Source organism: Mobula birostris, chromosome 7 (genome assembly GCF_030028105.1).
Source record: "Mobula birostris isolate sMobBir1 chromosome 7, sMobBir1.hap1, whole genome shotgun sequence".
Taxonomy (NCBI): Eukaryota; Metazoa; Chordata; class Chondrichthyes; order Myliobatiformes; family Myliobatidae; genus Mobula; species Mobula birostris.
In genome coordinates, this window is record NC_092376.1 from 150381622 (window position 1) to 150409345 (window position 27724).

Below are 27724 nucleotides of genomic sequence, written 5' to 3' on the forward strand. Positions count from 1 at the left end.
ATAAAATTATATCTTTATTACTTGGTAAAATGAGAGTTGCTGGTATAGCTAAGATTGATTGCATATTTGGGAAATACAGCAAGCTATTCAAGTATTTTTGTTCTGCATTCATTTAACAAAGGAAATGCCTAGCAATTAGATAAATACGGGCCATTTCGATGGTTCATTCGAGCAAAATAGAACAGTTTGTTTTTACTTTCAATTTTTCAGTTTAAAAAGCAAATTGAATACTGTATTAATTTTCTGGAAGGGGAACTGCGCAAATAGACCATCTGAGGTCTCCGTGAATTGGTGGATGAAAAGTCTATTTTCACAACCAAATTCGTGTAAAGATTAATTAGAGCAGGTTAATCAAATACACAAAGGAAAATAAAGATTGGATTGAAAAGTAATGCTTTTCTTTTCTAATAGGTTTCTTTTCATAACCTCAGGTCTGAAACCATTTTACAATTATTTAAAGATACTGTTGGATTAGAGTTACCAATTTAGGCGCCTAGTTGCAGCAGTACTCTCAATGGATACGATTAAATGTTCCCGTTTCAGCCTGATACAGCTAAAAAGCACACCTGGTTCCAAGGTCAGTACAGTCAACAAAGATGTCTAATGCGTTCAAGCGAACTAACGCTGCTTAAAACCAACGGAAACAAGCCGATTGCGGTCGGAAGCGCCCACGGAGGAAGCGGCGACTGTAGATCAGGGTTACAAATACGTTTAAGGAAACGGGGCTTTAAATTCCCTATTCCCTATACTATCTTGCTGGCGAACGTGCAGTCTCTGGTGAATAAAAACGATGATCTCAGAGCCAGGGTGCTGAATCAGAGGGACATTAGGACCGCGAGTGTCCTTTGTTTCACAGAATCCTGATTAACCCCTTCCGTACCGGATGCAGCGATTCAGATCGACGGGTTTGGGTAGGTCTATAGAGTCCTCAAAAACAGAGGTGGAGGAGTATGCCTCATGATCTTCTTGGTGCACAAATATATCAGTGCTGTCCCAATTCTGCTTACCGGACCTGTAATATCAAGCAGTAAAGTGCCATCCTTTTTACCTACCACGGGAGTTTCCTGGGGTCATTTTGGTAGCAGCTCAGGCCAGTGTCAAGCAGGTTTCAGATGATCTGAGTAATGGGATCAACATGCACGAAACAGCGCATCCTAACACCTTCACCATCATTTTGGGAGATTTTAACCAGGCCAGTCTGAAAAAATCACTATGCAATTACCATCAACATATCACTTGCAATAACAGAGGAAACAACACACTGAATCATAGCTACACCACCATCAAGAATGCCTACTGTGCTACCCCATGCCGTCACTTTAGTAAGTCTGATCACCTGGCTGTATTTCTACTCAAGAGAAGCACAGGAGCGCCTACAGGACTGCTTCGAAACGGTGGACTGGACTGTATTCACGGATTCATCTTCAAACCTGGATGAGTATGCTGCAGTTGTTACTGACTTCATTAAAACCTGTGTGGATGAGTGTGTGCCCACAAAGACTTACTGTACATTCCCAAACCAAAAGCCATGGATGAACCAGGAGGTACATCATCTGCTGAAGGCTAGATCTGTGGCATTCAAGTCTGGCAACCCATGCCTGTACCAGAAAACCAGATATGATTTACAGAGGACTATTTCGAGGATGAAGAGACAATTTTGAACAAGGTTGGAGGTAACATCGGATGCATGGCAACTCTGGCAGGGTCTGCAAGACATTACTTCCTACAAAGTGAAACCCAATAGCATGAATGCCAGCGATGCTTCACTACCAGATGAACTCAATGTCTTCTATGCATACTTTGAAAGGGAGAACACAACTACAGCTGTGAAGATCCCTGCCGCACCTGATGATCTCTGTCTCAGAGGCCGATGTTAGACTGTCTTTAAAGAGAGTGAACCCTCGCAAGGCAGAAGGTCCCGATGGAGTACCTGGTAAGGCTCTGAAAACCTGTGCCAACCAACTAATGGGAGTATTCAAGGACATTTTCAACCTCTCGCTGCTATGGGCAGATGTTCCCACTTGCTTCAAAAAGGCAACAATTGTACCAGTGCCTAAGAAGAATACAGTAATGTGGGCTGCCTTAATGACTATCGCCCAGTAGCACTCACATCAACAGTGATGAAATGCTTTGAAAGGTTGGTTATGACTAGACTGAACCCCTGCCTCAGCAAGGACCTGGACTCATTGCAATTTGCCTATTGCCACAATAGGTCAACAGCAGATACAATCTCAATGGCTCTCCACATGGCTTTAGATCACCTGGACAACACAAACACCTCTGTCAGGATGCTGTTCATCAACTATAGCTCAGCATTTAACACCATCATTCCCACAATCCTGATTGAGAGCAGAACCTGGGCCTCTGTACCTCTCTCTGCAATTGGATCGACTTCCTAACTGAAAGACCACAGTCTGCGCGGATTGTGATAACATCTCCTCCTCGCTGACGATCAAATCCGGCACACCTCAGGGGTGTGTGTTTAGCCCACTGCTCTACTCTCTGTGTGGCTAGGCATAGCTCAAATACCATCTATAAATTTGCTGATGTTACAACCATTGTTGGTACAATCTCAGGTGGTGACGAGAGGGCATACAGGAGTGAGATATGCCACCTAGCAGAGTGGTGCTGCGGCAGCAACATGGCACTCAAAATCAGTGAAGCGAAAGAGCTGATTCTGGACTTCAGGAAGGGTAAGATGAAGGAGCACATACCAATCCTCATAGAGGGATCAGAAGTGGAGAGAGTGAGCAGCTTCAAGTTCCTGGGTGTCAAGATCTCTGAGGATCTAACCTGGTCCCAAAATATCAATGTAGTCATAAAGAAGGCAAGACAGCGGCTACACTTTATTAGGAGTTTGAAGAGATTTGGCATGTCAACAAATATACTCAAAAACTTCTATAGTTGTATTGTGGAGAGCATTCTGACAGGCTGCATCACTGTCTGGTATGGAGGCTACTGCGCAGGACCAAAAGAAGCTGCAAAAGGTTGTAAATCTAGTCAGCTCCATCTTGGGCACTAGCCTACAAAATATCCAGGATATCTTTAGGAAGCGGTGTCTCAGAAAGGCAGCGTCCATTATTAAAGACCTCCAGCACCCAGAACATGCCCTTTTCTCACTGTTACCATCAGGTAGGAGATACAGAAGCCTGAAGGCACACACTCAGTGATTCAGGAACAGCTTCTTCCCCTCTGCCATCCGATTCCTAAATGGACATTGAACCTTTGGACACTACCTCACTTTTTTAAAAATATACAGTATTTCTGTTTTTGCACTTTTTAAAAATCTATTCAATATATGTAATTAATGTACTTGTTTATTTATTTTAATTTTATTTATTATTTTTTTCTCAGCCAGATTATGTATTGTATTGAACTGCTGCTGCTAAGTTAACAAATTTCACGTCACATGCTGGTGATAAACCTGATTCTGATTGAAAAATTGAAAATCTCGCTAGCAGATATTTGTGCCCATGGAGGAGACAGTCTGTTCATAGGTTGAGGTGTAAGCATTAGCAAGATTATTGGGGAGAAATCCCTTTCTGTATTTCAAAACAATAGTATGAGACTAAAATCAGAGATTAAGACAAAACTTCAATAGTACAGCAGTCACATCTACTGGAGGGTGAATACTGAACGTGAGGTAGGATGTCATGCTAATTTTTTCCCACAAATTAAACATCAGCTCACATATTTCTTGGTCTTTGCTACAGATGTTGATTGAACTGTGAAGTGTTTACATAATTTTCTGTTTATATTTTAGTTTTCCTATATCTGCAGTATTTTGCTATTGGGCTCAGGATGCAAGCCTCATTTCAAAGAGTTATATATGTCTATAGCACAGGAAAATGGAACTGAGGTAGAAGATTGGCTATGATTTCGATGAAGGAGCCAAATGGTCTGCCCCTCATCATACTTCTCTTTTTTTAGTATAATACCTCAATGACATCACTGCATAAAAATGGAAGGTGACATTAAACAACATCCAGTGCAAAGTCCAAATAACATAAAGTGAAATTAATTGCTGCAATAAACAGTGCAAATTTCAGAAGGTGGAGGTGAATTGCAGATACAACACAGAGCGTCATAGGAAGTCATTCCTGCCTGTGCCATCAAACTTTACAACTCCTCCCTTGGAGGGTCAGACACCCTGAGCCAATAGGCTGATCCTGGACTTATTTCCTGACATAATTTACATATCATGATTTAACTATTTATGGTTTTATTACTATTTAATTATTTATGGTGCAACTGTAACAAAAACCAATTTCCCCTGGGATCAATAAAGTATGACTATGACTACTATCAACCCCAAAAAGAAACTCCCTCTCTCATACTTCTTAAAAGACCAATCACCATTTCTGTTGCTTTATTCTCAAGCCAATCCATTATTTTGTGACATGTAACCTCTTTCTCCAGATACACAAAATAGGGGAGATATCATCGTCAGTCTGTCAACCCTCTCAAGAATTTCATGCTTCTAAACTCTGGAATGTATAGGCCTTGTCTGCTTAATCTTTCAATTTCAGGAATGAAATCTAGTGAACCTTCATTGCAGTCCATTTCTCGCAATTCTTCTCCTGCCTCAGATTGATGAATAAAAATATCGTTATATAAAGTCTTTCATATTCCTTTGGTGAGGTTGCAAAGCGTTTAAAAGCTAAAACTTTGCCCACTATTAGAACACACTAACCTATCCCTGAGGAACTTCAGCAGAGGTTCAGGCTTTTGGAACCTCTTTAACAAGAAACACCACCATTCCCAAAGCATAGGGATTCCCCGAAATATTGACGTGGACGGGTGAACTATTTGACGAGCGTTGGCATTGATGCCGGCTCCTGGAATGCAGTCGGCGCACGACCGACCGCCCCGCGCTTCGCTCCCCATCCGGAAAGCAGAGGCCGGCCGAGCCCGAGCCCGACAGCGCCTGCGCGCTGATGTCATTGCGGGCGAGCGGCCATTTTCTGGGCCGGGGAGCTGAAGCCGGAGAGGGATCGGGCTGCGAAGGGCAGCGCTGCCGCTTCAGCTCCACGTATAGACCCTCTCCGACTGAGCGCCTGCTTTTAAATAAACATAACATTCATTTTTAAATAGAAGTAGGGGGGGACGGGGACACTCTCCTTTGTGGGTTTTTCTCTGTGTGAGCGTGAATCGGTCGTTCCGCTGCAAGCCGGCGGCGAGCGCGTCGTTGAGCGATGGACGAGAAGGCGTTCACCAAGGAGCTGGACCAGTGGATCGAACAGCTGAACGACTGCAAGCAACTGACCGAGAGCCAAGTGAAGACGCTGTGCGAGAAGGTGAGCCGGTGCGGGTGGGTTGCCTTTCCCACAGCCGGGCCTTGTTACTGGGGTCCGGCGTGTCTCCGCCCCCCCCCGGGGTGGCCTAGTCCCGGAGCCTCCCGCTAATGTCGCCGCCGCTCAGACACCAAAGCACAGGCGGACCCCCGGCAGTTTAAAAAAATATACTACTGCTCAAGCAAGGTGTTTAGCCGTCAGTCCCCTCGAAAGACTGGGAGTATTTTGCTTTCGGTGCTCCCGGATCAGGAGCCGGCATTTCTGTGCCGCATAAATTGAACCTTACAAGTGTGCACCTAAAATGGCGCCTTTCGGGCTGCCATTCTCGCGGCTGCAATTCACCGCTCCGAGCAGCAGCATAACAATTGCAGACAGATCTCGGAATCGTTCTGTCCCCTACCCGCCCTTACCACCGTATAATTGTTCGTACCAGTTCCGAACTGGTATTAGATTTAAAGGTGTGATTCTCGTATTGTTTGGATAGCTCCTAAATTTGACGCGGATGTTTGTTGCTTGCTTAGTTTTAACCTTCGTGTTTATTTGGATCCGTATTTGATACTTGAAAGTGTAAGATCACTTGAGAGGGAGCATACAACAGAAAGCAGTAGTGCTAAAGAACCGCTGTAATATAACGAGATCAGAATTTCATGGAACATTTTTTTCAGAAAAGAACTTAAGGCTTGTGGACTTAATATCTTAAAAATATTGATGGTTTTAAATTGTGTAATCTTGAAATATTAGGGCAGAATTACCTGCTGCTTTGGCCATCTCGGGAAATCGAAGATGACTTGCTTTAGCTCTCGGGGATTTGAAGTGGCTGCTGAGGGTAATGTGGCCTGTAGACTTTGCCACAAGGGGTAGGTGAGGATGGACTAGTAAGAGAGAATGTAGTTTGGTGAGTTTGCCGTTTGCGTTGGATGTTTGATAAATGGACTTGGTATTCTTCAGAATTGTGTGTGGGAGAAGATAGTTATGGTGTATATGCCATTTTTGCTTTCATTGATCAGGATATAGAATAATGTTGGAGTATAATGCTGCAACACTTGATTAGATAGATTTTGGAGGATTGTGTATAGTCTGGTTGCTATGCTGTAGGAAGGATCTGGTTGTGCTGAAGAGAATGCAGTGCAGAACCTTGCTTGGATTGTAGGACTTGTAGGGTGTCTTGGGCTGGAGGGAAATATTTGATGGAGTTCCCTGTGGATTAGCACCAAGGTCATTACAGTACTTAATATATTGTTGACGGGTATTTGGGAAGTGGTTTTCAAATTTGCCAATGATAGACAATTTGATGGCTGACAAATAAAAAATTAGGCAATGTTAGAACGTCTGGGCAGGTGACAGTTGAAATTTGATACTTTGAAATGTGAAGTGTTACATTTTGGTTGGAGGAATGTAAAGAAAAATAATTTAGGCGGTCCAGTTCTAAAGAATACAAGGGCAGGAAAACAATTCTGATTGAGGTCAGAGATGGAATCAGATGTTTGTCAGCTCTGATAGGGTTCACTGTACAAGCAAAACCTAACGTCATGAATGGTTGTAAAGCTTCACTCCCAGATGAGCTCAGCACCTTTTATGCATGTGTTGAAAGGGAGAATAAATTATACCTGTGCGAATCCCTGCAGTATCTGGTGACCTATGATCTCTGTCTCTTTGGCTGACGTCAAAACATCTTTAAAGAGGTTGAACTCTAATGATGTTTCTGGTAGGGCTCTGAAAACCTGTGCCAGCCAACCGGCAGGAGTGTTCAAGGTCATCTTCAATCTCTCACTGCTGTAGTTGGAGATTTCTATTTGTTTCAAAAGGGAGACAATCATACCAGTGCAAGAAGAGCAGGATGAGCTACCTCAACAATTGTTGCCCAGTGGTACACACATCTGTTGTGATGAAGTGCGTTGAGAGGCTGGTCATGGCTAGAATCAACTCCTGCCTAAGCAAGGGCCTGAACCTGCTGCAATTTGCCTGCAGTGGATGCAAACTCACTGCCTCTCCGCTTGGCTTTGGCGCTCCCGGTCAATAGTAATACCTAGATCAGGCTGCTGTTATTGTCTACATCTGAGGATTCAACACAATTATACCCTCAGTTCTCATCAACAAGCTCTAAAACCTGGGCCTATTTTTTTTTCTCTCTGCAACTGGATCTTTGACTTCCTCAGTGGGAGACCACAGCCTGTGGATCTGAAATAACATCTCCTGGCCGACCATCAATACTCGCACATCAAGGTTGCTCTACTCTCCACACCCACGATTCTTGGCTGAATTTCAGATGGTGACGAGGAGACGTACAGAAGCAAGATGCGTCCGCTGGTTGAATGGCATCGTAGCAACAACCTTGCACTTGATGTCAATAAGACCAAGAAATTGATTGTGGACTTCAGGATGGGAAAGTTGAGGGAACGTGCACCAGTCTTCATTGAAGGATCAAAAGTGGAAGGGGCGAACAGTTTCAAGTTCCTGGGTGTCTCTGACAATCTATCATATTGATGCAATTTCAAAGAAGGCACATAGCAGCTATATTTCATTATTAGGAGTTTGAGGAGAATTTGTATGTCGCTACAGACTCTGGCAATTTTCTACAAATATACCGTGGCGAGTATTCTACCTGATTGCATCACTGTCGTGTATGGCAGGGCCATTGCACAAGATTGGAAAAGAATTGCAGAATGTTGTAAAGTCTGCCAGCTCCAGCATCCAGGGCACCTTCGGAAAAAAAATGATGCCTGAAAGAGGTGGCGTCCATCATTAACGATCCTCCTGCCCACCCACCCCCGCCCCCCCAATCCATCCATCCAGGACATGCTCTCTTCCCATTGCTACCATCGAGGAAGAGGTATAGGGGACTGAAGACACACTCAGTGTTTCAGGAACAGTTTCTCCTCCGTCATCAGATTTCTGAATAGACAATGAAGTCATGACATGAACACTACCTTAGTATGTTTTTCCTTTCTTTGTAATGTATAGTTATTGTAATGTACTACTGCAAAACAACACATTTCTTGACACATGCCAGTGATATTAAAGTTGATTCTGAAGATTGTATAAAATGCAGTATATAAAACACTGGTTCAGTCTCTGCTACACCACAGAAACAGGCCCTTTGGTCCATCTGACAAAGGTGAGCTAGTCCATTTGCTGAAGTTTCACCCATACCCCTCTAAACCTTTCCTCTCCATGTAGTTGTCCAAGCCCCTTTCAAGTTTTGCGAATACCTGCCTCTCCAGTTCCTGTGAAATCTCTCCCCTCGTGCCTTGCAGCTATGTCCTCTAGTTCTTATTCCCCCAATACTGGATAAAAAGACTGCAGATTAACTCTATGCACCTCTGTAAGTTTGCTCCTTACTTTTAGCCACTGATGGAGAATAAAATCCCAATTGCCTTAAGCTCTCCATAACTCAGTCTCTTGAATCCTGGCAACAAGCTTATAAATCTCTTCTGCAGTTTCCAGCCTAATGCCATTTTTTCCCATTGCAGAGTGGCCAAAATTGAAAGCAGTGTTCCAAGTTTTGCCTAACCAACATCTCGTACAGAGATTATAACCTCTATACTCAATTCCTTGAACTCTTATGAGGAGGAATGATTTGCAGTCCTGGTGTGTAGAGAACATTTAATGAAAATGGTTGCAAGTATGGGGGACTTGAGTTATGTGGATAAACTAGAGAAATATGTGACAGTTCTTGTAGTGGTCACAAGATCCAGTGGAGGTATTTTAAATAAAGAATAGTGTGGACTGAGTAATTAGGTTGAAATTGTTCCCATTGATTAGGTCAGAAATTAGCAGGTGAAGAATGAAGCAGATTTCAAGAGACGTGAGGAAATAACACTTTTTACACTGGTTAACATCTAGAATGTGCTGCAAAAGGTAGTGATGGCTCGGCATAACTGTTGCTTTCAAAAGCAACATGGGACAGAATTTCCAGGGCTGGGGAGTGGAATTAGTAGTTTTGCTGTTGTGAAACTGATAAGGAATCAATGGGCTAAAAGCTTGCTTCTGTGCTATTATCTTTTTTTTGGGATATTTCTGGGATTCACATCCTGCGTAATTGTTTTACAGGAGGGTGTGGTTTCACAAGCAGGTTGATGTCATTGAAGAATAAAATGCACATTTGCATTTTCTGTACATATGTTCTGTCTCCAACTGTACGTCATTGTTCAGCTATTTTGTCTTGCAACAGTTTAGTTCCGGGGATCATGTTTTAATTGATACTCAATTTCTTTTATAAGATGTTACATGTGGAAATATCTGCACTTGAGCTGAAAAATAGTATATTTTCTGCCATTGATCCTAATTTCTATTTAATTTTGAATTTAGATGAAAAATGTAAATAGTGCTTGTGGTTTTTTTCCCCAAAGGCTAAAATTAATCATTGAACACTACAGCATATAAATAGCCCCATCTAGTCCATGCCGAACTATTAATCTGCCTAGCCCGCTGACCTACTCCTGGATCTGTATTCCTTGATCCCTCTGTTCTGCATTCCTCAGTGCTGTGCTGCTCACCATGTTGGTCTTGCACTGCTTTGTCCTCCAAAAGTGCAACATCTCACACGGGTCTGCATTAAATTTCATCTGCCATTTTTCACCCTATTTTTCCAGCTGGTCTAAATCCCACTGCAAGCTATGGTAGCTTTCTTTACTGTTCACTACAATTGCAATCTTGGTGTTGTCTGCAAATTTGCTGATCCAGTTTACCACATTATCATCCAGAACATTGATACAGATGACAAACAATAATGGCCCCAGCACCGATCCCTGCAGCACTCCTCTAGACACAGGCCCCCAGTCAGAGAGGCAACCATCTACTACCAAAGCCAATGTCTAAATTAATTTACTACCTCATCTTGAATGCCAAGTGACTAAGCCTTCTTGTCAAACCTCCCATGTGAAATCTCATCAAGTGCCTTGTATGAGTTCTTGTAGACTACGTCCTTCTTCAACTTTCTTGGTAACATCCTCAAAACAGTAAGATCAGTTAGACACAACCTACCATGCACAAAATCATGTTGACTATCCCTAACTAGTCCCTATCTATCCAAATACTTGTGTAGCTGATCCCTTAGAATACCTTCCAATAACTTGCCCACTATTGATAGGTTCACTGTTGTATAATTCCCCAGTTTATTAGAGCTTTTCTTCAACAACAGAACATTAGCTATCCTTCAGTCCTGTAGCACCTCATCCGTAGCTAGGGACTTTAAAAATCTTTTCTAGGACCCTTGTGTATATATATTGATTTAGGAGTATTAGGATTTTAAGTACCTAAATTGGCTCTACATTTAATGTAAAAGCAAAACAATGTTGGAAATCTTAAAATGGAAAGCTTTGGGAATAATCAGCAGACCAGGTAGCACCTGTGGAAAGAGGAACAGAAGCAGGGAATTGGCCCAGATGTTGATTGTTTCTAGAATGCTGTCTAATCTGAGTACTTCTGATATTATCTTTTGTATATAAATGGTAGATTATGTCTTGCAGTCTCACTTGAATATGTATTTTTGTACGTAACCAAGTTCCAGTGTATTCTGACCTCTGACGTATTTTGGTCTCTAGGAAATGCTGAAGTATTGAGGTATTTAACTTGCAATTACTTTTAGTGGGTTTCCCCCATTTGGCGTGCAATTACATCTAGCCACAGTACATTTGGTTGTTACTGTTTCTGATAAAAATAGTGACATTTCTTAATTTCTTGTTGTTCTGATTTGAACCCAAGACTGTCCCATGGCTGGCTAAAATGTGTGCTGACCTAATGAGCATTCTTTACAATGGGTTCATTATAATGTAGTAAGGCTGCCTTGTATATGTGTTTTGGTTTCTGATTCCTCTCCCTTCCCCCCCCCCCCCCAATGGATTCTGGTCAATCTGCATGCAAGAATGAGGATAGTACATGACCTGGCATTAATCCTTATCCAAATGTTGACATGGTAGCAAGCCACTAGATAAGGGTGTGCTGTGTCCTGTATTGCAACAATGACTACATTGCAAAGGTATTTCAGCTATAAGTCACTTTAGTATATTACAAATTATAGAAGGTATTATAAATACAAATCTTTCAGATATTCTCAGCCTGATCCACAAATTGCCATAATACTTAACTGGGTTATGGAGAGATTTGTCATATGACTGATAGCAGTATGCACTTTGAATTGAAAGGGGAAAATCAAAGCAACACCCACGAAATTTTTTGTGTGATATAGGAGTTTTATTTGGATACAGGTGCTAGTAAGATCTAAAATGTTCCATGAAGGAAGATGGCTGAGAATTTGAACTATAAAAGAACACCACATTTTCGATGGAGATGTTCAGATATCGTATTGAGCAATGAAAATGTGCAGTGAGCATGTGATCTAAAGAAAATTGTTAAAAGTGCATATTCAGTAGCTAATAGACATTAATATGATAGATCAATTGGAATTTATTAATGGGAGATTTCAGTAAGGACTTAGTTTTGGGTATTTCAATTTTAAATGTTCAACCATTGCAATTTAATGCATGTTTGCCAAAAATGGGAAACGAAATTGAGCTGTAATTGTATTTCTGTGATACAATATAGTCTGTAGTCAAGAACTTGAAAATTATCACATTGTAGATAGACTGCCACTTGAACATAATCTAAACGTATAATTTAATAGTGACCACTTCTTGAAAAACGTACAGAAAATGTCCTTGCGAAGAATTTGACTGTAGAAGTGGTCAATATTTAGAAAGAGATTTGGTCAAGAGAAAGCATTTTACAGTGTCATGGGGGAAATAAATATCAAATTAATTTTTAAGGTCAGTTGATGTCATTGTGAATGACTTTGGAAGTTTAAAGCAGAAAAACATGCAGAAATTTTTGGGGATTGTTTCAAAAAACACCTTTTTGATTCAAGCAATATACTTCTGAATGGAAGTAGCCTACTGTAGATAAAAGATTGTTTTATCATTTTCTAAATAATAAAAGCACTTGGTTTATTTTCACATGAACCAAAATACAGTGAAAAACTTGCCTTGCATACTGTACATACAGATTAAATCATGAAGTGTGTACAGTACAGATAGACAGCAAAGTTCAAGATCACAACGAGGTAGTTTGTAAGGTCAAGATTCCATCTTATTGTACTAGGGAAATGTGCGCTTGTCTTATAACCATGAGCTGGAAACCATCCTTGGGTCTGGTGGTGTGTGCTTTCAGGCTTTTGTATCTTCTGCCTGATGGGTGATGGTGGAGGTGGGGGAAGGAGATAGAATGTCCATGGTGGGTGGGTTCTTTGATTATGCCGACTGCTGTATTGAGGCAGTGGTGTGGAGGGCAGGCTGGTTTCCATCATGAGCTTGAGCTGCGTCCACAATTCTATGCAGTTTTTTTTAGCCACAAGCAGAGCAGTTGTTATACCAGGCTATGGTACATCTGCTTAGGATGTTTTCTATGGTACGTTGATTAAAAATTGGTGAGGGTTGCAGAAGATATGCCAAACAACTTTAGCCTCCTGAGACAGTAGAGGTGCTGGTAAGCTTTCTTGGCTGTGGCATCTGTGTGGTAAGACCTTAAAAGGCTATCGTCCTTAGCACTGTTGACATAAACAGGAGCACGTGCCCCTCTTCCTGAAGTCAATAATCAGCTCGTTTGTTCTGCTGAGCTGACATTGAGGGAAAGGTTATTGTTGTGGCACCAAATCACTAGGCTCTATCTTCTTGCACTGCCACTCAGCATTATTTGAGATATGGCTCACTGCCAAGACCAAAGAACTGATTCTAGACCAGAGGTCCATGAGCCAGTAATCATCGGAGGATCAGAGGTAGAGAGGGTCAGTAATTAAATTCCTGGTTGTCACTATCTCGGGGGTCCTGTTCTGGACCCATTATTGTGAAGAAAGCATGGCAGTGTGTTTACTTCCTCAAGAGTCTGGGGAGGTTTGGTATGTCATCAAAAACCTCGAGAAACTTCTATAGTTGTGTGGTGGAAAGTGTGCTGACTGGCTGCGCTATGACATGTTATGGAAACACCAGTGCCCTTGAGTGGAAAACCCTACAAAAGGTAGTGGATTCAGCCCAGTACATCACAGGTAAAACTCCCCTAACTATTGAGCACATCTACATGAAATGTTACCATAGAAATGGAGCGTCCATCGTCAAAGATCCTCACCACCCAGGCAGTGCTCTTTTTTGCTGGTGCCATTGGTGCCTCAGGACTTTCACCACCAGGTTCAAGAACAATTACTATGCCTCAATCATCACCTACACTCACTTAAGGACTCATATTGTTATTTCATGCTTACTATTTATTGCTATTTATTTATATCTGCATTTGAAGTTTGTTTACAAGTTCCTGATGTGTACAGTTACTGTTCTATAGATTTGTTAAGTATGCCTGCAGAAAAAAGAAACTAGGGTTGTATGTGGTGACCATTCTGAAAATAAATTTTACTTTGACACATTGGTATCAACCGTACTGCCACTGTAAAGGTAGATTTTTGAAGATTGGCTGATTATTTTTGAATGTACCAAAACTTGCGATTTAAGATTTCATTTCTGCTCATCATCTTCCTTGAAGAAGGAAACTAAGCCTCAACTTGTTATGTGTTTTTCAGGTTTGGTTTTTAAAGCTATTCTGTAGTTGTAGGAATTGGAGTAAAGTGAGCACTTTGAATGTTTGGGTAATGTATGAACATGTAATGATTTTTTTTGATTTTTCTCATAAATTTGTCAGGAATAAATGCTCCAGTTTTGAACGGAATAGTTATTAAATGACATAAATAGAAATGGGATAAGAAGGTAAAGCTAAAGATTATGTTTTTGTATATAATACTGAACAGACTTTTTGACATTCTTACTCATTTAAGGTGCAGCTATTATTTTAAATTTCTGTAATACCTTTTTGGGGAGGTGAAGGTGTGGCTATTTTCATCTACATGAAATTGGATAAAAAGTATTTCATTTAATGCAAGTTGCTTTGTGGTATCCTGAGAGGTTTGATTTTGATCTACTTGTGTATTCCCTATCCACCTCCCACTTAATAACAGAACAAATAGAGTTAAAGTATCAACATCTGATTACCGTTGCTCCAGATTAAATACTGTTGGGTTGCAATATATTTAAATAATTACGCACGATTAACACCTAGGCTGCTATATTGAAGTGGTTTGAATGAACATATGCTTTGATAGGCACAATTGAGTGGATCTGATTTGTATATTTAAAAAAAAATGTACTCTTATACCTTTGTCTCTGGAACATGTCCATCTTTCAATTTATGCCTAACTCAAGATGTAACTCTACAAATAGTAACTGGTAAATACATTTGGTAATGCACTGAATCTCTTATGGTTTCTATTTTGTAGTCTGTATATCTGGAGTTTTCAAACATGATGATGTTAGACTTGTCTTTTTGCTTTTTGGTTATTTGAGGCCGTGACTAGATCTGTAACCCTACAAGATGCATCAAATCCCTGGAATTCATTTTGAGGTTATAGTGTGATTTTAAGACAAATCAAGAAACTCTTGAAATATGACAGCTAATCGCACAATTGACAATTACGCATGGACTTCATTGTACTGAAGTTTTGTTTGCATTGCAGGGGAAATAAAGGTCATGTTTTTGGAGTCTTCTATGATAAATTTAAAGATAAATGTGGAAAGCAGCTGCAGATGTAAGTCAAAAATAACAAAAAGCAAGAGGTCAGGCAGCTACTGTGGGTGGGAAGTGGAATTTATGTTTCAGCTCGTTCATCAGAAGCACTAACTCTTTCTATGCAAATACTGCCAGTCTTCTGGGATTAATTTAGTTGAAAAAGATGCATTTCATTTCACTGCATAGCTGAAGATTGTCAAAACTTGCTTGACTGTGTTAAAATTATTAAAGCGTCCCGTGTTTTTCTTGTACAGTGAAAATATGTCAGTTTGCCTCTGGTTCAGTAGAAACCACATTGATTCAGGAAGCAGCTCTTCACCCATTAGGATGAGGTAGCTGTGAAAGATTCTGGTAACGATGTTCCTTGTAATGGATAGCAGGGGGTCACTGAGGTCCTTCGGAACAACACTTGCACAAATGTGGGTGATGAGGCTGTGAATTTGTGCTGAATTCTGCCGTGAGATTGAGTTAAGTATTCTCACTAAGGAACAGATGTTTAAAGTCTTGAAAGTGTTCCTTTTAACCTGGATTGGCTACATCTGTCCCTGGTAACCCTGTTCCAAGCTCTCCGTGGGCTGGGGTATTGGGTGTCAGAGCTTTTGATGGCTGTTTCAGCATTAATGTGTTGTCTGTTGATTAGTTGCTTAGCCTGGATCTCTGGATCTCGCCATCCACTGTTCTTCCTATGCCCCACCTTTTGCCACAAGAATTCATTACCTTCCTATGTTTTCTCTGCAATAGTGTACTGGAAGAACCATTCTCAACAAACCCCAGTGTCAAACAAGAGTGTGTCTTTACTTTGTTTTGCCTTTTTTTTAAGCTGAGGTTTCTCATCTCCCCTGCAACAAACATCCTTCAGAATGTAGTGATCATCAGGAATAATGGGAAGCTGAACAGCCTAAAATAAGAACAGAATAGAACCAAAGTTACCCAGACTGTAGTATATAGATAATACTTGTTTCTGTGTATATGCAGAGGCTAAGGTCCAAACCATCACTGAAATTAGCCAAAGAAGTTAGGCTACACACTTGCCCATCTGCAAGGTCAAAGTCTACTGCCAACCTGCCCCTGTTGTATTGCTGTCTTCTGACACTGAAGATTCATGTTAAAACAGTGGAAAATCTGGACCACTTCCTATTTCTACTCAGCAACTTCTCCAAGGGAGAAACATCAATAGTGAAATTAGAAATTTTCTTACATCCTTTGGGCAAAGGATATTTGAAGATCAGTATCTCCGACCTAACATACAACATAAGCGCAAGATATTCTGCAGATGATGGGGGTCTTGATCAACACACAAAATGCTGGAGGAATTCGAGCAAGTCAACCAGCTTCTACGGAAGGGAATGAACAGTCAATGTTTTGGACTGAGACTCTTCACGTGTAGGCACATGGCTAAGTGGTTAAGGTGTTTGTCTAGTGATCTCAAGGTCACTAGTTCGAGCCTTAGCCGTGGCGGCGTGTTTGTGTCCTTGAGCAAGGCACTTGATTACCCATTGCTCTAGTCTGTGTGAGGAGTGGCGCCCCACACAGACTTCCAATCTGCGCCTTGTAAGGCATGAAAATGCCTGACGCAGGCCTCTAAAGGTCTGAGTCAATGTTCTGTCCTTCATCAGATATTGTTTGACTTGGTGAGTTGCTCCAGAATTTTGTGTGTATTGCCTAACATACAGCAGATGGTTTTGTGGACAGTGGTGAACCCTGTCATCTGTGTGATTCTGCACTGTTAACAGCAGCCACCTCAAGACATTGGGAAAATAAACCAATGCAGTCCATGCAAGGCCCCCCAAATTCACTGGAAGGGCAACTGGATCAATATCACTATCCTCTACAGGGCCAACTTCTCTGGTACTAGGGTGCTAATTACACTCGGTATCTTCAAAGGATAGGAGCATACAGGATGGTGTTGAGGAATGACCACGGTCCTGTTTTAGCAATGTATGATCACCTCATACACGACCCACTTATCAGCAGCCACAACTTGCCCTGTGTGTGGAAGGGTTCTGAGATGTTTGAAGATGAGCATTTCTGACCTAACATTGGGTTCTGTGGCGACTACTAAAACCACAAAACTGAAATGCAAGTAATTTTTCTCCAAGATGCTGCCTAAGAATAAGATTAAAATAATTGAATATTTTCAACTTTTTGGGATTATGCTTGTTGAGCTGAGTGAGAACTGTTTTGTAGACACTCGCATTGTAAATCAGAAATTTTTAAAAATTATTTTATTTGCTTACATGTGGCTTTGTTTCAAGTAATTTCATGGTGCCAATGATTTATTATTGGCTTTGTACTTTTACTAGCACTTTCCTGTAATTTACTTTGCCAAATCGTTTTAAAAGTTGCATTCTGCATTTGCTCTATGACATTGTCTGAGGTGATTTGAAAATGTATCATTTCTGAGAATGAATTAGAAGTTGAAAAATTAAATCTCTTGGAGCAAAATACAAGGGACTTTTTCCATCAAAAAAAATCTCGAAGCCCTTAGCCTACAGGTGGCATGTTTAAGCTCTGGTCTGGAAATGCCGCTTCACATAAACTATTCAGGAGCAACATGAGAGTGTTTCGACCAAATTGTAATGATACCAACATGTAGGTTTTCTGAGTTAGTATGGGTCTCTTCAAAAGAAAAAGCCATCTCTAATTCTCAATGAACCATTAAAGGGCAGAATTAGGGATAGCAAAATTGATTTATATTTTTAAAAAAAAAGCATCAAGTTCCAGGGCAAAATTAGTTTAACTTCCAAATTGAATCAGCTATACATGGTAATTTTATTATAAATTTATACATTTTACTTTTATATTTAAGTTTTAACCAGCATTGAGGCTTGATGTTCTTGAGTTTAGACTTTGTTTTATACTTACAAATATTTGAAGATTATGTAATTTACAAATTTGTACATTATCATTGGAAGAGATTGAATGAACAGGTGGAATTCTCATGAGCTATGCAAGGGAGAATGATGTATTTTAATGCAGAATAAATATTTCAAGATTCAAAAAACTTTATTGTCATTCTAACCGTACATCAGTTCTGCAGGGCAGAATGAGACAGCGTTTCCCAGGAGCAGTGCAATCATAACATAACAAACACAACACTAAATAATAAACATAACAATAAATAGTAAAACACAACAGCCACAGGTCAGTTAAAATCAAGTCATTAGTGTCCAGTGCAAGTTAAGTGTCCAAAGCAGAGTCAGGTAGAGTGGCTATTTAGCAGTCTGACTGCCTGTGGGAGGAAGCTGTTTTAGTTTTGATGCTCCTGTAACGTTTGCCTGATGACAGAAGAACAAACAGTTCATGGAGAGGGTGTGAGGGGTCTTTAATGATGTACCGTGTCTTATGGAGGCATCGACTCTGAAAGAGGTCTTGGACAGAAGGTAGGGAGACCCCAATAGCTATTTAAACTAAAATAGAAAGTGCTGGAAATATGAGTCAGACAACATCTAATAATGTAGAAACAAAGTTTTAAGGCATTCACCTGATCTCGCGAGAAAGTAGTGTGTCTGTTTCAGATTTGAACATCTGCAGTATTCTACCTTTCCACATTGGAACTCTTATTTACAAAGGAGCTATAAATATTCCTTTCTTGAAATGTCTACTTCCCAGGTCTCCAATAACTTCTGTAACTGCTGCTAAAATTTCTGCCTATTGAGAAACTTGCTAATAATTTATAGTTGTGTCAGGAATTATCTTTTGGATCAATAATGTAAGAACAACGCATCAGCATTGTTTTGCTATTTGGTAATAGTAGTGAAATTATCAGTAGAATTTTTCTTTTACAGCCAATATCTGAATTCCATCTTATTTTTGTGGATTATGGTAAAGGTAGATCCATGCATATTAGATTTAAACTGTCAAATATATGTTCAGGAACTTCTTAATTTAAGTGTCTGATTTTCCTCTAATCACATACTTAAAAGTTGATCCTTTGTTTCTTGCTGTTGACAACGTGAATGTCGAAAATAAAGACAAAATAAAAGCAGCTTCAGTTATTTTATCATTATTTCTTATCAGTGGCTAAATATTTTTAAATTGGCATCTGTATTGATGTGATCAAATAGGTCAATGTGAACTAATTTTTTCATTTTCTTGTTTAGGCTAAAGAAATCTTGACAAAGGAATCAAATGTGCAGGAGGTCCGATGTCCTGTTACCGTCTGCGGCGATGTCCATGGGCAATTTCATGATCTGATGGAACTTTTTAGAATTGGAGGCAAATCACCAGACACAAATTATCTTTTTATGGGAGATTATGTTGACCGAGGTTATTATTCAGTTGAAACAGTCACACTCCTTGTAGCCCTTAAGGTATCTATTTTTATTTGCAAAATATTAAAATTCTAATCTTTTCTAGAAAATTGATTTTTTCTGTAAGATGTACTATAAACTTTTCACTTTAGTCTCATTAGAGTTAATTTGGCTTGTGACTTCTGAAAAGGCAACACCATTTTGTAGCATTTGTAGAAAACTGCTCAGTATATTGGGGAAGATACGGCAGCATAGTGTTTTACATACCAGCAACCCTGGTTCAATTCCTACCTGCTGTCTGTAAGAAGTTTGTACATTCTCCCCGTGACTGCATGAGTTTCCTCCAGGTGCTCCAGTTTCCTCCCACAGTCCAAAGACGTACCAGTTGGTAGGTTAATTGGTCATTGTAAATTGTTCCGTGATTAGACTAGGATTAAATTGGGGATTGCTAGGTGGCATGGCTCAAAGGGCCATAAGGGTTATTCTGAGCTGTATTCAATAAAATAAAAACATAGGCACTTTGTATACAGTCCAGCAACAAGCCATTCAGCTCCTGCTCAGGTGAATGAGATGCTCAGTTCAGCACTAATATACCTTTAATTTGGTTGACCATCGACACTTTACTCTGTTGTGCTAAAGGATGTCCTGACAGTGATTCTCAGCTGATTTCTTGGTTGTTGTCTCATCAGATTACCTATCTAGAAAGAGAGGGCTATTTGAAAGAACCACCATATAAAGGTGCACAAGATTCTGTGTAATGCAAGCTGTTCTAAGAGACACGTGTTTTGCCAAATATTACTGGTTAGAAAAACACCTATCTGGTGAAAGATGCCTGCTGGTACTGTATATATGATTTTCTTTTTGCTGACATCTCAGCAAAGTGAAAGACAAGACTAAATGTTGCAAACTGGTCTGGGGCTACTTGCTGAGGACATGCTGGAGATGGATGTTGCCATTGCATAGGTTGTGTGAGGAAAGACAATTTGAGGCCCATTTTGCTACTGCACTCTAATCTGTAATCTCTTTTTTAAAAAAAAACCATGAACTATTTTATCAAGGTTCTATATAAATAATGACTAATGATATGCTATTATTAAGCATTGGAGTATTATAAAGTGATGGAAGTGTTGAGTTGAATGTTAGTAATTATTATGATCATGTACTGAGGTGCAGTGGTAAAACTTTGTTTTGCATGCCATCTATTCATTTACATTTTGAATATTCATTTGTAATTTTTATTAATATGAATATTCTGGGGAACAGAATTAATATTTACCAAATTCATCAGCTGGAATGTTTAAGTATAGTTAATTGCCATATCAATATACCTTCTAAATAATAGAAGGAAGAATGTTATCATAATGAAATTACCTTCTAATATCCTCCTTGAGAAATATCACTAAGTATAGCTGCATTTCTGTAGATGGTGAAAACAATGATAACCGGCTAATTACTTCAGTCTAATATTAAAGTCTGTTTTCAGTTTGAAATTAGCCATTTTGGTAGCTAAATTAAGGTAGCATTTGGTCTTTTAGGAAACTGTTTAGTTGTCAAAATTCTAACTAAAATATGTATTGTTTGTTATAAGAATTAAACTATAAGAATCAAAAGATCTTGTTTTACTAAGGTGGATGAGCCAGCATGGCTTTGCTTATAAAAATGATTTTGTTTCAGGTACGTTATCGTGAACGTATCACAATACTTAGAGGGAATCATGAAAGCAGACAAATTACACAAGTGTATGGCTTCTATGATGAATGTTTAAGAAAATATGGAAATGCCAATGTGTGGAAATATTTTACTGATCTCTTTGATTACCTTCCGCTCACTGCCTTGGTAGATGGTCAGGTGAGTGTTTTTTTAATACTGATTTAACCCAGAACTAGTTGCGTCTATTTGTATAATGGTAGTTGTAGATGATTCAAAATACAAATGTTGCCTCCATTTTCAAAATATTCCAATTGATAGCATGCAGTAGTATATGGATTTCAATCTTCTGTTTGCATGTATTTAAAAACTAGTTGATATTTGAAACTATATGCTTAATTAATAACAACTGTGGTATGTTAATTTCTGAAAGCTAACATAAACTTTCAGGCTGAATTGTACCTTAAATTATTGCTGTTGGTCTCTCTTAGATCTTCTGTCTCCATGGAGGCCTTTCTCCTTCCATAGATACACTGGATCACATCCGAGCACTAGATCGCCTTCAGGAGGTTCCACATGAGGTATGCTTTTCAAATGCCTTGAGTGGTTGTTGACCGTCATATCCAACGATGTCAGGAAACATGTGCAGGAAAGTTCTTAAAATAGGAAAAGCCGTTGCACTGGGGTGGTTCCACTCAACCCTGGAAGTCCAGGTCCAGTGGTATGAGTGGTTGTCAAAACTGGGATCTTCCTTAGTTGCAGTGGATGATTGTGACTGCTTCTGTGTCTCATCATGCTCTTCGCTCTCCATGGGGCGTTTCAGAACTGCCTTCCTGTCTGTTGGCTCTCACTGTTGATCTCTCCGCCCAGTCTGCAAGAGATTGCTTCGCATCCATTGACAGACATGTCCCTGTCTCGCTGGGGTATGAGGCCTGCTGGCTACTCCCACCTGGTTTAGCCTGCCTGTCGAACCAGTGCACCGGGGTGTGGCTGCTTTTGCATGCAAACAGCTACTTGGAACCACAGGTGTGAGATGAGTGTTTGGTGGGGACCAAGGGTGAGTAAACTCTCCCATACTGGACATGGCAAGCCCCTTCTTCACAGATGCTACCCCTCCTTGGACACCTCATACACCCCAAATGCCGTAAGTATTTACTGCCTAAATACCTAATGAAACATTTCGTTCTCATGGGTTTGTATTTTTTGTGTTTTTAGGGTCCAATGTGCGATTTGCTATGGTCGGATCCTGATGACCGTGGGGGCTGGGGCATATCCCCCAGGGGTGCTGGTTACACCTTTGGTCAGGATATTTCTGAGACTTTTAACCATGCAAATGGCCTTACGTTGGTCTCACGAGCACATCAACTGGTGATGGAGGTAAAGTACTGTTAAGAGGTTTCCCTTGAAAGTAACTAATGATATTGTAATTTAAAATCCATATTGACTTGATCATTAACAATACACAGCCGCTTTTAAACAGATTGGAACATAAAATGCTCACGGTGCAAAAAGTTCAAGGTAAATTTATTATCAAGGTACATTTATGTCACCATATGCAACCCTGAAATTCATTGTCATTCGGGCATACTTAGTAAATCCATAGAATAATAACCGTTACAGTCAATGAAGACTACTCCAACTTGGGTGTTCAACCAGCGAGTAAAAGACAACAAACTGCAAATAAAAATGTAAAGAAATATAATAAATAAACAAGCAATAAATAAATACCGAGAACATGAGATGACGAGTCTTTGAAAGTGAGCCTATTGGTTCTGGGATCACTTCAGTGATGGGGTAAGTGAAGTTGAGTCCGGTTATCTCCTTTGGTTCAAGAGTCTGATAGTTGAGGAATAGTAACTATTTCTGAACTTGGTGGTGTGAGTTCTGAGATTCCTGATGACAGCAGGGAGAAGAGAGCATGTCCTGGATGGTAGGGGTATCTGATGCTGCTTTCCCGTGACAACATTTTGTGTAGATGTGATGTCACATCAATACTTTTAGTAGGATTTTCTATTCAAGGGCATTGTTTCTGTACCAGGCTGTGATTTGGCCAGTCAATACTTTCCATTAAACATCTGTAGAAACTTGATAAACTTTAAGATATCATGCTGAATGTTTGCAAACTCTTTAAGGAAGTAGAGGACCTGCTGTGCTTTCTTCATAATTACACCTGTGTGCTGAGTCCACGACTGGTCCTCTGAAATGATAACACCAAGGAATTTAAAGTTGCTGACCCTCTCCACCTCTGATCCAACAATAAGGACTAGTTTCGTTCTCTTGAAGTCAATAATCAGTCTCTTGGCCTTGCTGACATTGAAGAAGAGCTTGAATTGGCACCACTCAACCAGATTTTCAATCTCCTGTCTATATGCTGATTCATCGCCACCTTTGATTCTGCCTACGTCAGCAAACTTGGATATGGCGTTTGAGCTATGCTTAGCCACACAATCAAATGGAATGTGAGTAGAGCAGGGGGCTAAGCGCACAGCTTTGCGGTGCACATGTGCTGATGGAAATTCTCGGAGAGATTTTGCTAATCCAAACTGACTCGGGTCTGCAAGTCAGGAAGTTGAGGATCCAATTGCCCAAGGAGGTATTAAGGCCAAGGTCTCAAAAATATAGGTAAAGTTTAAATTTGGCAAAAAATAAAATTGCCAGAAGTTGAGCAGTTTCAAATCACCTGAGTAATACTGGTTCCAGTAACTCTTATTTCATTAAACCCCAAGTATCAAATTATTTTGTTGATATTTGTTCTTCAAATTTTAATGTCAGAATTGCAGGTTGATCTGACATTTTTTGACAGTGGGGAGGGAAGAAAGAGACTTAGAGTGACCCTTAGAAAGAATGGGAACCTATGATCATTCATGTGGAAGTAACAAGCAGGAAAGTAAAAACAATTTCTCTATCATCAGTTGCTGGAGCATCATGTGTAGGCATTTTGTCCTGACAGTACACTGCCTACTTCCTGAATGAAGATCAAGATCATTCTAACTTTTGTTTAGTCTATCCCTGTCTGGCAAGATTAAATAATCAGTAAAAGTACATGCTGTCTAAACTTAATCTACAGATCTTTATGCAGTTGCGTTGAGCCCCTGTGCTAGACTAATTAGCCTGACTTTTTTTTGGTCTGGGAATTATTCTTGGAGCTCTTTGAACTGGTTGCCAAGCCTGCTGTACGTAGGCACAATTCTGAAGTTATTTAGCAAGCATCCTGTGTAATGACTAAATTGTTCATACTAGAACGTTTTATAATATTGCAATTTCTGTCAATAGGGTTACAACTGGTGCCATGATCGCAACGTAGTGACAATTTTCAGTGCTCCAAACTACTGTTATCGTTGTGGGAATCAAGCCGCAATAATGGAACTTGATGACACCCTTAAATATTCTTTGTAAGTGATATATATTGCCATATTAAGACTCTTGTAGTCAATATTACTTTTTGTTTTAAATGCTTATGTTAATTGGTAAGATGATATATAATTGGAAAGTGCATGTGAGCTTTACTGATTCCTGGATGAGAGCTGAACAAATGTGCCAATTTGCAGTTCTCAAAGTGATGCATTTAAATGCATCATTTAAGTATTGTTATTTCAAATTTAAACTCTTCCATAGAGTGCTCAAAGTTTACCTAACACCATTTCAGTGTTACTTTGAATTTTATGGGGGATGTTGTTATTAAATGGCGGCTATCATAGCAACAGTTCAGATATGCTACTTGGGGCTGTAAATTGTAAATCTGTATTCCTGATCTCCCATCTCCCTCTGTTGGAATAAAGCTCTTATTATTTGCCTTCAATGAAGGCAGACTGTTTTTGGTGAAACATATCTTCATTTTTATTGGCCAGAGTTAATTTTCCATTTTTGAGTCCTGAGTTTCTGTTAATAAATAGGATTTTTTTTCAGAATTGGATTAATGGCATTTAATCATCTGAATGTCTTGAAATTGATCGTTTTGTTTGAGTTTATTTCTTTAATATATGGGATGAAGGCATAAGAAAACTGTATTTTCTAAGGTGGATTGTTCCTTAACATTAATTTGTTAAAATGATGTGTGCTTTATTTATTGATTATTTCTTTTCAGGCCAGTATTTGATTAGCATAGTAAGGTTTAAGATGTGGTTACTGCCTAATATTTTAATGATTGTTCCTCTCCTACTTCCACAGCCTACAGTTTGATCCTGCGCCTCGCAGAGGTGAACCACATGTGACTCGTCGCACCCCAGATTATTTCCTGTAAAATCTTTTGTACAGTATTGCCATGAATTAAACATTGGCCTGACAGAATTGGAAGAGCAACAGTAACTTCAAATTATAAGCGAGAATCTCAAACATTCAGAAATCTGTCATCATGGACCAAAAGACGTGCCATAATAAATACAACCCTCAGTCTGCAAACATCTCATTGTTCTACTTGAGCACCTGTTCATCAATGCATGCTGATGCGTGAAAGTTATGGGTTGAGAACCGTGGTTTGAGCCTAGTTTGTAGTTACTTTTGCTTTTTCAGAGATTGCAGAGATAAAGATGTAAACATTAAAACCTGCACCTCGTGATAATTCATTTAGCTATAGCATACCAAGCATGACTTGTAGATAAACAATAGCAGTAAACAATCAATGGAGCTTAAAAGAACATTTTAAAATACAACAGCCTCTATTTGTGTCAGTACTGAAATCTTGTTTCAGGGAATACTGTTTAATTTAATTTGTCTCTACTGTTTCTGATGTATTTTTCATAATGTCCAATTCAAATAAGTTGTATGGAACAAAATTTTCCTTTTGAAAAATCATGGCAGATGTCTGCTATGTCATTTTCCATAAAATTATGAACCAAGAATTGAGATATTTCAGATTTTAACTGTATTGGAATGAAAGACATGATACCTTTATGTAAAATGGTTACACTAATATTTTAGTTGTGTATCAAAGGCTCCAGGTTAAAATAATAAAAGACTGAAATTGCTCGTACAGGATATGTTTTTGCATTTGAGAGGAACCAAATGGCCAATTTGCATCTCCTTAGTTTCCCTATGAAATGTTAATAGAATTAAGGAAAATGCATAAAATACAAGTATCCAGCATAAAGTTAGATCAAATCTCTCCTCATTGACTAATATAAATGCTTTTGCATGTGCTGTAATTAGTTTTGAAGCACCAAGACCGTGGTCAGTATTACATAGGTCCTCATTTTCTAAAACCAATCCTTCAGTTTTTCCTGGCAGTAATTTATATGAAAAAATATTGTGCTGTCTTTCTGATATTTACATATTTAAATTTAGCTAAATCCTGCACCATCCAATTTCAACAAAATACGTAATCTAACTTCAATTAAAATGTTTCTGTTTTTGTAGCTATGCTGTGGTTTGGGTTTACTTTTTTCCGTTTGCTCTGTCGATGATCCAGTTGTTGGGACCATTGAGGTGCCATATTGGTTTGGTACTGACTTGCAAATTTATAAATGCTTGCCATAATATTTGATTCAATGTTTGTTTTGGTCTTTCTCTGGTCATGGGTGCTCTTATCTGTGAGAATTCTGGCTTTAAAAATATAGTGAGCCAGAAGGGGGAGAAAATACACATTGCATGAAAAGGTTTAATGAAGAGGAATAGGTGAGAGTTTGTGTTGAGTACTGGTTGGTCTTGATTTAATTCCTGAGCTGTAAATCTGTAAATAGCTGTTTTATGAAGCCTAAATCAGAATCGATTACCTAATTCTATTGCATTTTAATGGAAGTAGAAGCTTTCAGCGTGGAAAAGTTGTAATTAACCATTCACACAGTGCTTGTTTGTTTACATATATCTATAATCACATAAAAAGTTCAGTTCCATATTAATGCATGAAGAAGGAGAGTTTCTAAGGATTGTTTCATCAATTAATCTAAGGGTAACATGGATGGAGGAAAAAAATTGCAAAAGAATCATGTGATTTTTGATAAGATTACTGGTATAGCCACTTAAACTTGAAGAAAAGAATCTGAGTTGAAATATTTTTCTTGTCTTGGTGTCCTTTGAAGTTGAGGTCCTTGATTTCTTTACCATTTGTCTAAACTTCGTGTAATGACAACAGAACTTTTTTTTTGTGTCAGTGAACTGAAGACACAAAATTGTACCAGACCAATATGTTGAATTTTAGCCTCATTCTCTCCAGGATAATCATGCGGGTGATGTTTTATCCACATTATCGCACTGCAATGAGGGAACAGTTTGAACGTTCAGTGAATACAAGAATTGTATATCCATTCTTACTGTTCAGGGGAGCAGCACTTACATTTATTGGAAATAAAATAATTTGATGTACAAAACTAGAACTTTTTAAGGGTGAACACTGGACAGAAAGTAATGGGTCCCCAGAGTGGATGAGGGGAGTTATGATCTTACAGAGCTCTGTGCATTGTATCCTAGAATTATGAACTTTGTTAACATTAACTTTTTTATGCAACTCTGGACATGGCTGGTTTAGTTACTGTCACTGGTTGAATGTAAACTTAAACCATCCTTGTCGTTTGGTACATTCTTCAGTTCTTGTAAGTGAATGATGTGCCTCTAAACTTGTGTTCTGGTAGCTTAGCCAACTCCAGTAGAGATACATTCCAGTTTTCACATATTTATGTATTAAATTTATTGTCTCCATGTAATCTTTATAAAGGTGAATTCATAAATAATACCTTTTTTACTTGGAGTTGTGCGTTTATCATTAGACAACAATTTTTCATAAGCTTTACCAGAATGGCAAGTATAAGTTAGTTGCTTTTCAATATGGTGGCCATCCCTTTTACAGCATTTGATAGTGATAATTTACAGTTTTCATTTTTGTGGGACTATATATCTGAAATTTGTTGAACCAATAAAAATAGACTAAAGTTCCTGTGTGTTGATTGTAATTTGGTTGGTTACTGCATGCCATTGTGAGCAAGCTAACATGAGAGTGGT

The 27724-nt window shown here is 39.3% G+C and overlaps 1 protein-coding gene across 1 annotated transcript; it reads left to right on the plus strand.

Moving 5' to 3' along the window:
* The first annotated feature begins 4939 nt into the window (after window positions 1-4939).
* On the plus strand, window positions 4940-27654 carry ppp2cab (protein phosphatase 2 catalytic subunit alpha b). The gene is made up of 7 exons (XM_072263932.1): window positions 4940-5297; window positions 18998-19207; window positions 20822-20995; window positions 21286-21375; window positions 22010-22171; window positions 24068-24186; window positions 24962-27654. Exons 1-7 carry the CDS (start codon window positions 5196-5198, stop codon window positions 25032-25034), a joined length of 930 nt encoding a protein of 309 aa, XP_072120033.1. The 5' UTR covers window positions 4940-5195; the 3' UTR covers window positions 25035-27654.
* The last annotated feature ends 70 nt before the right edge of the window (window positions 27655-27724 follow it).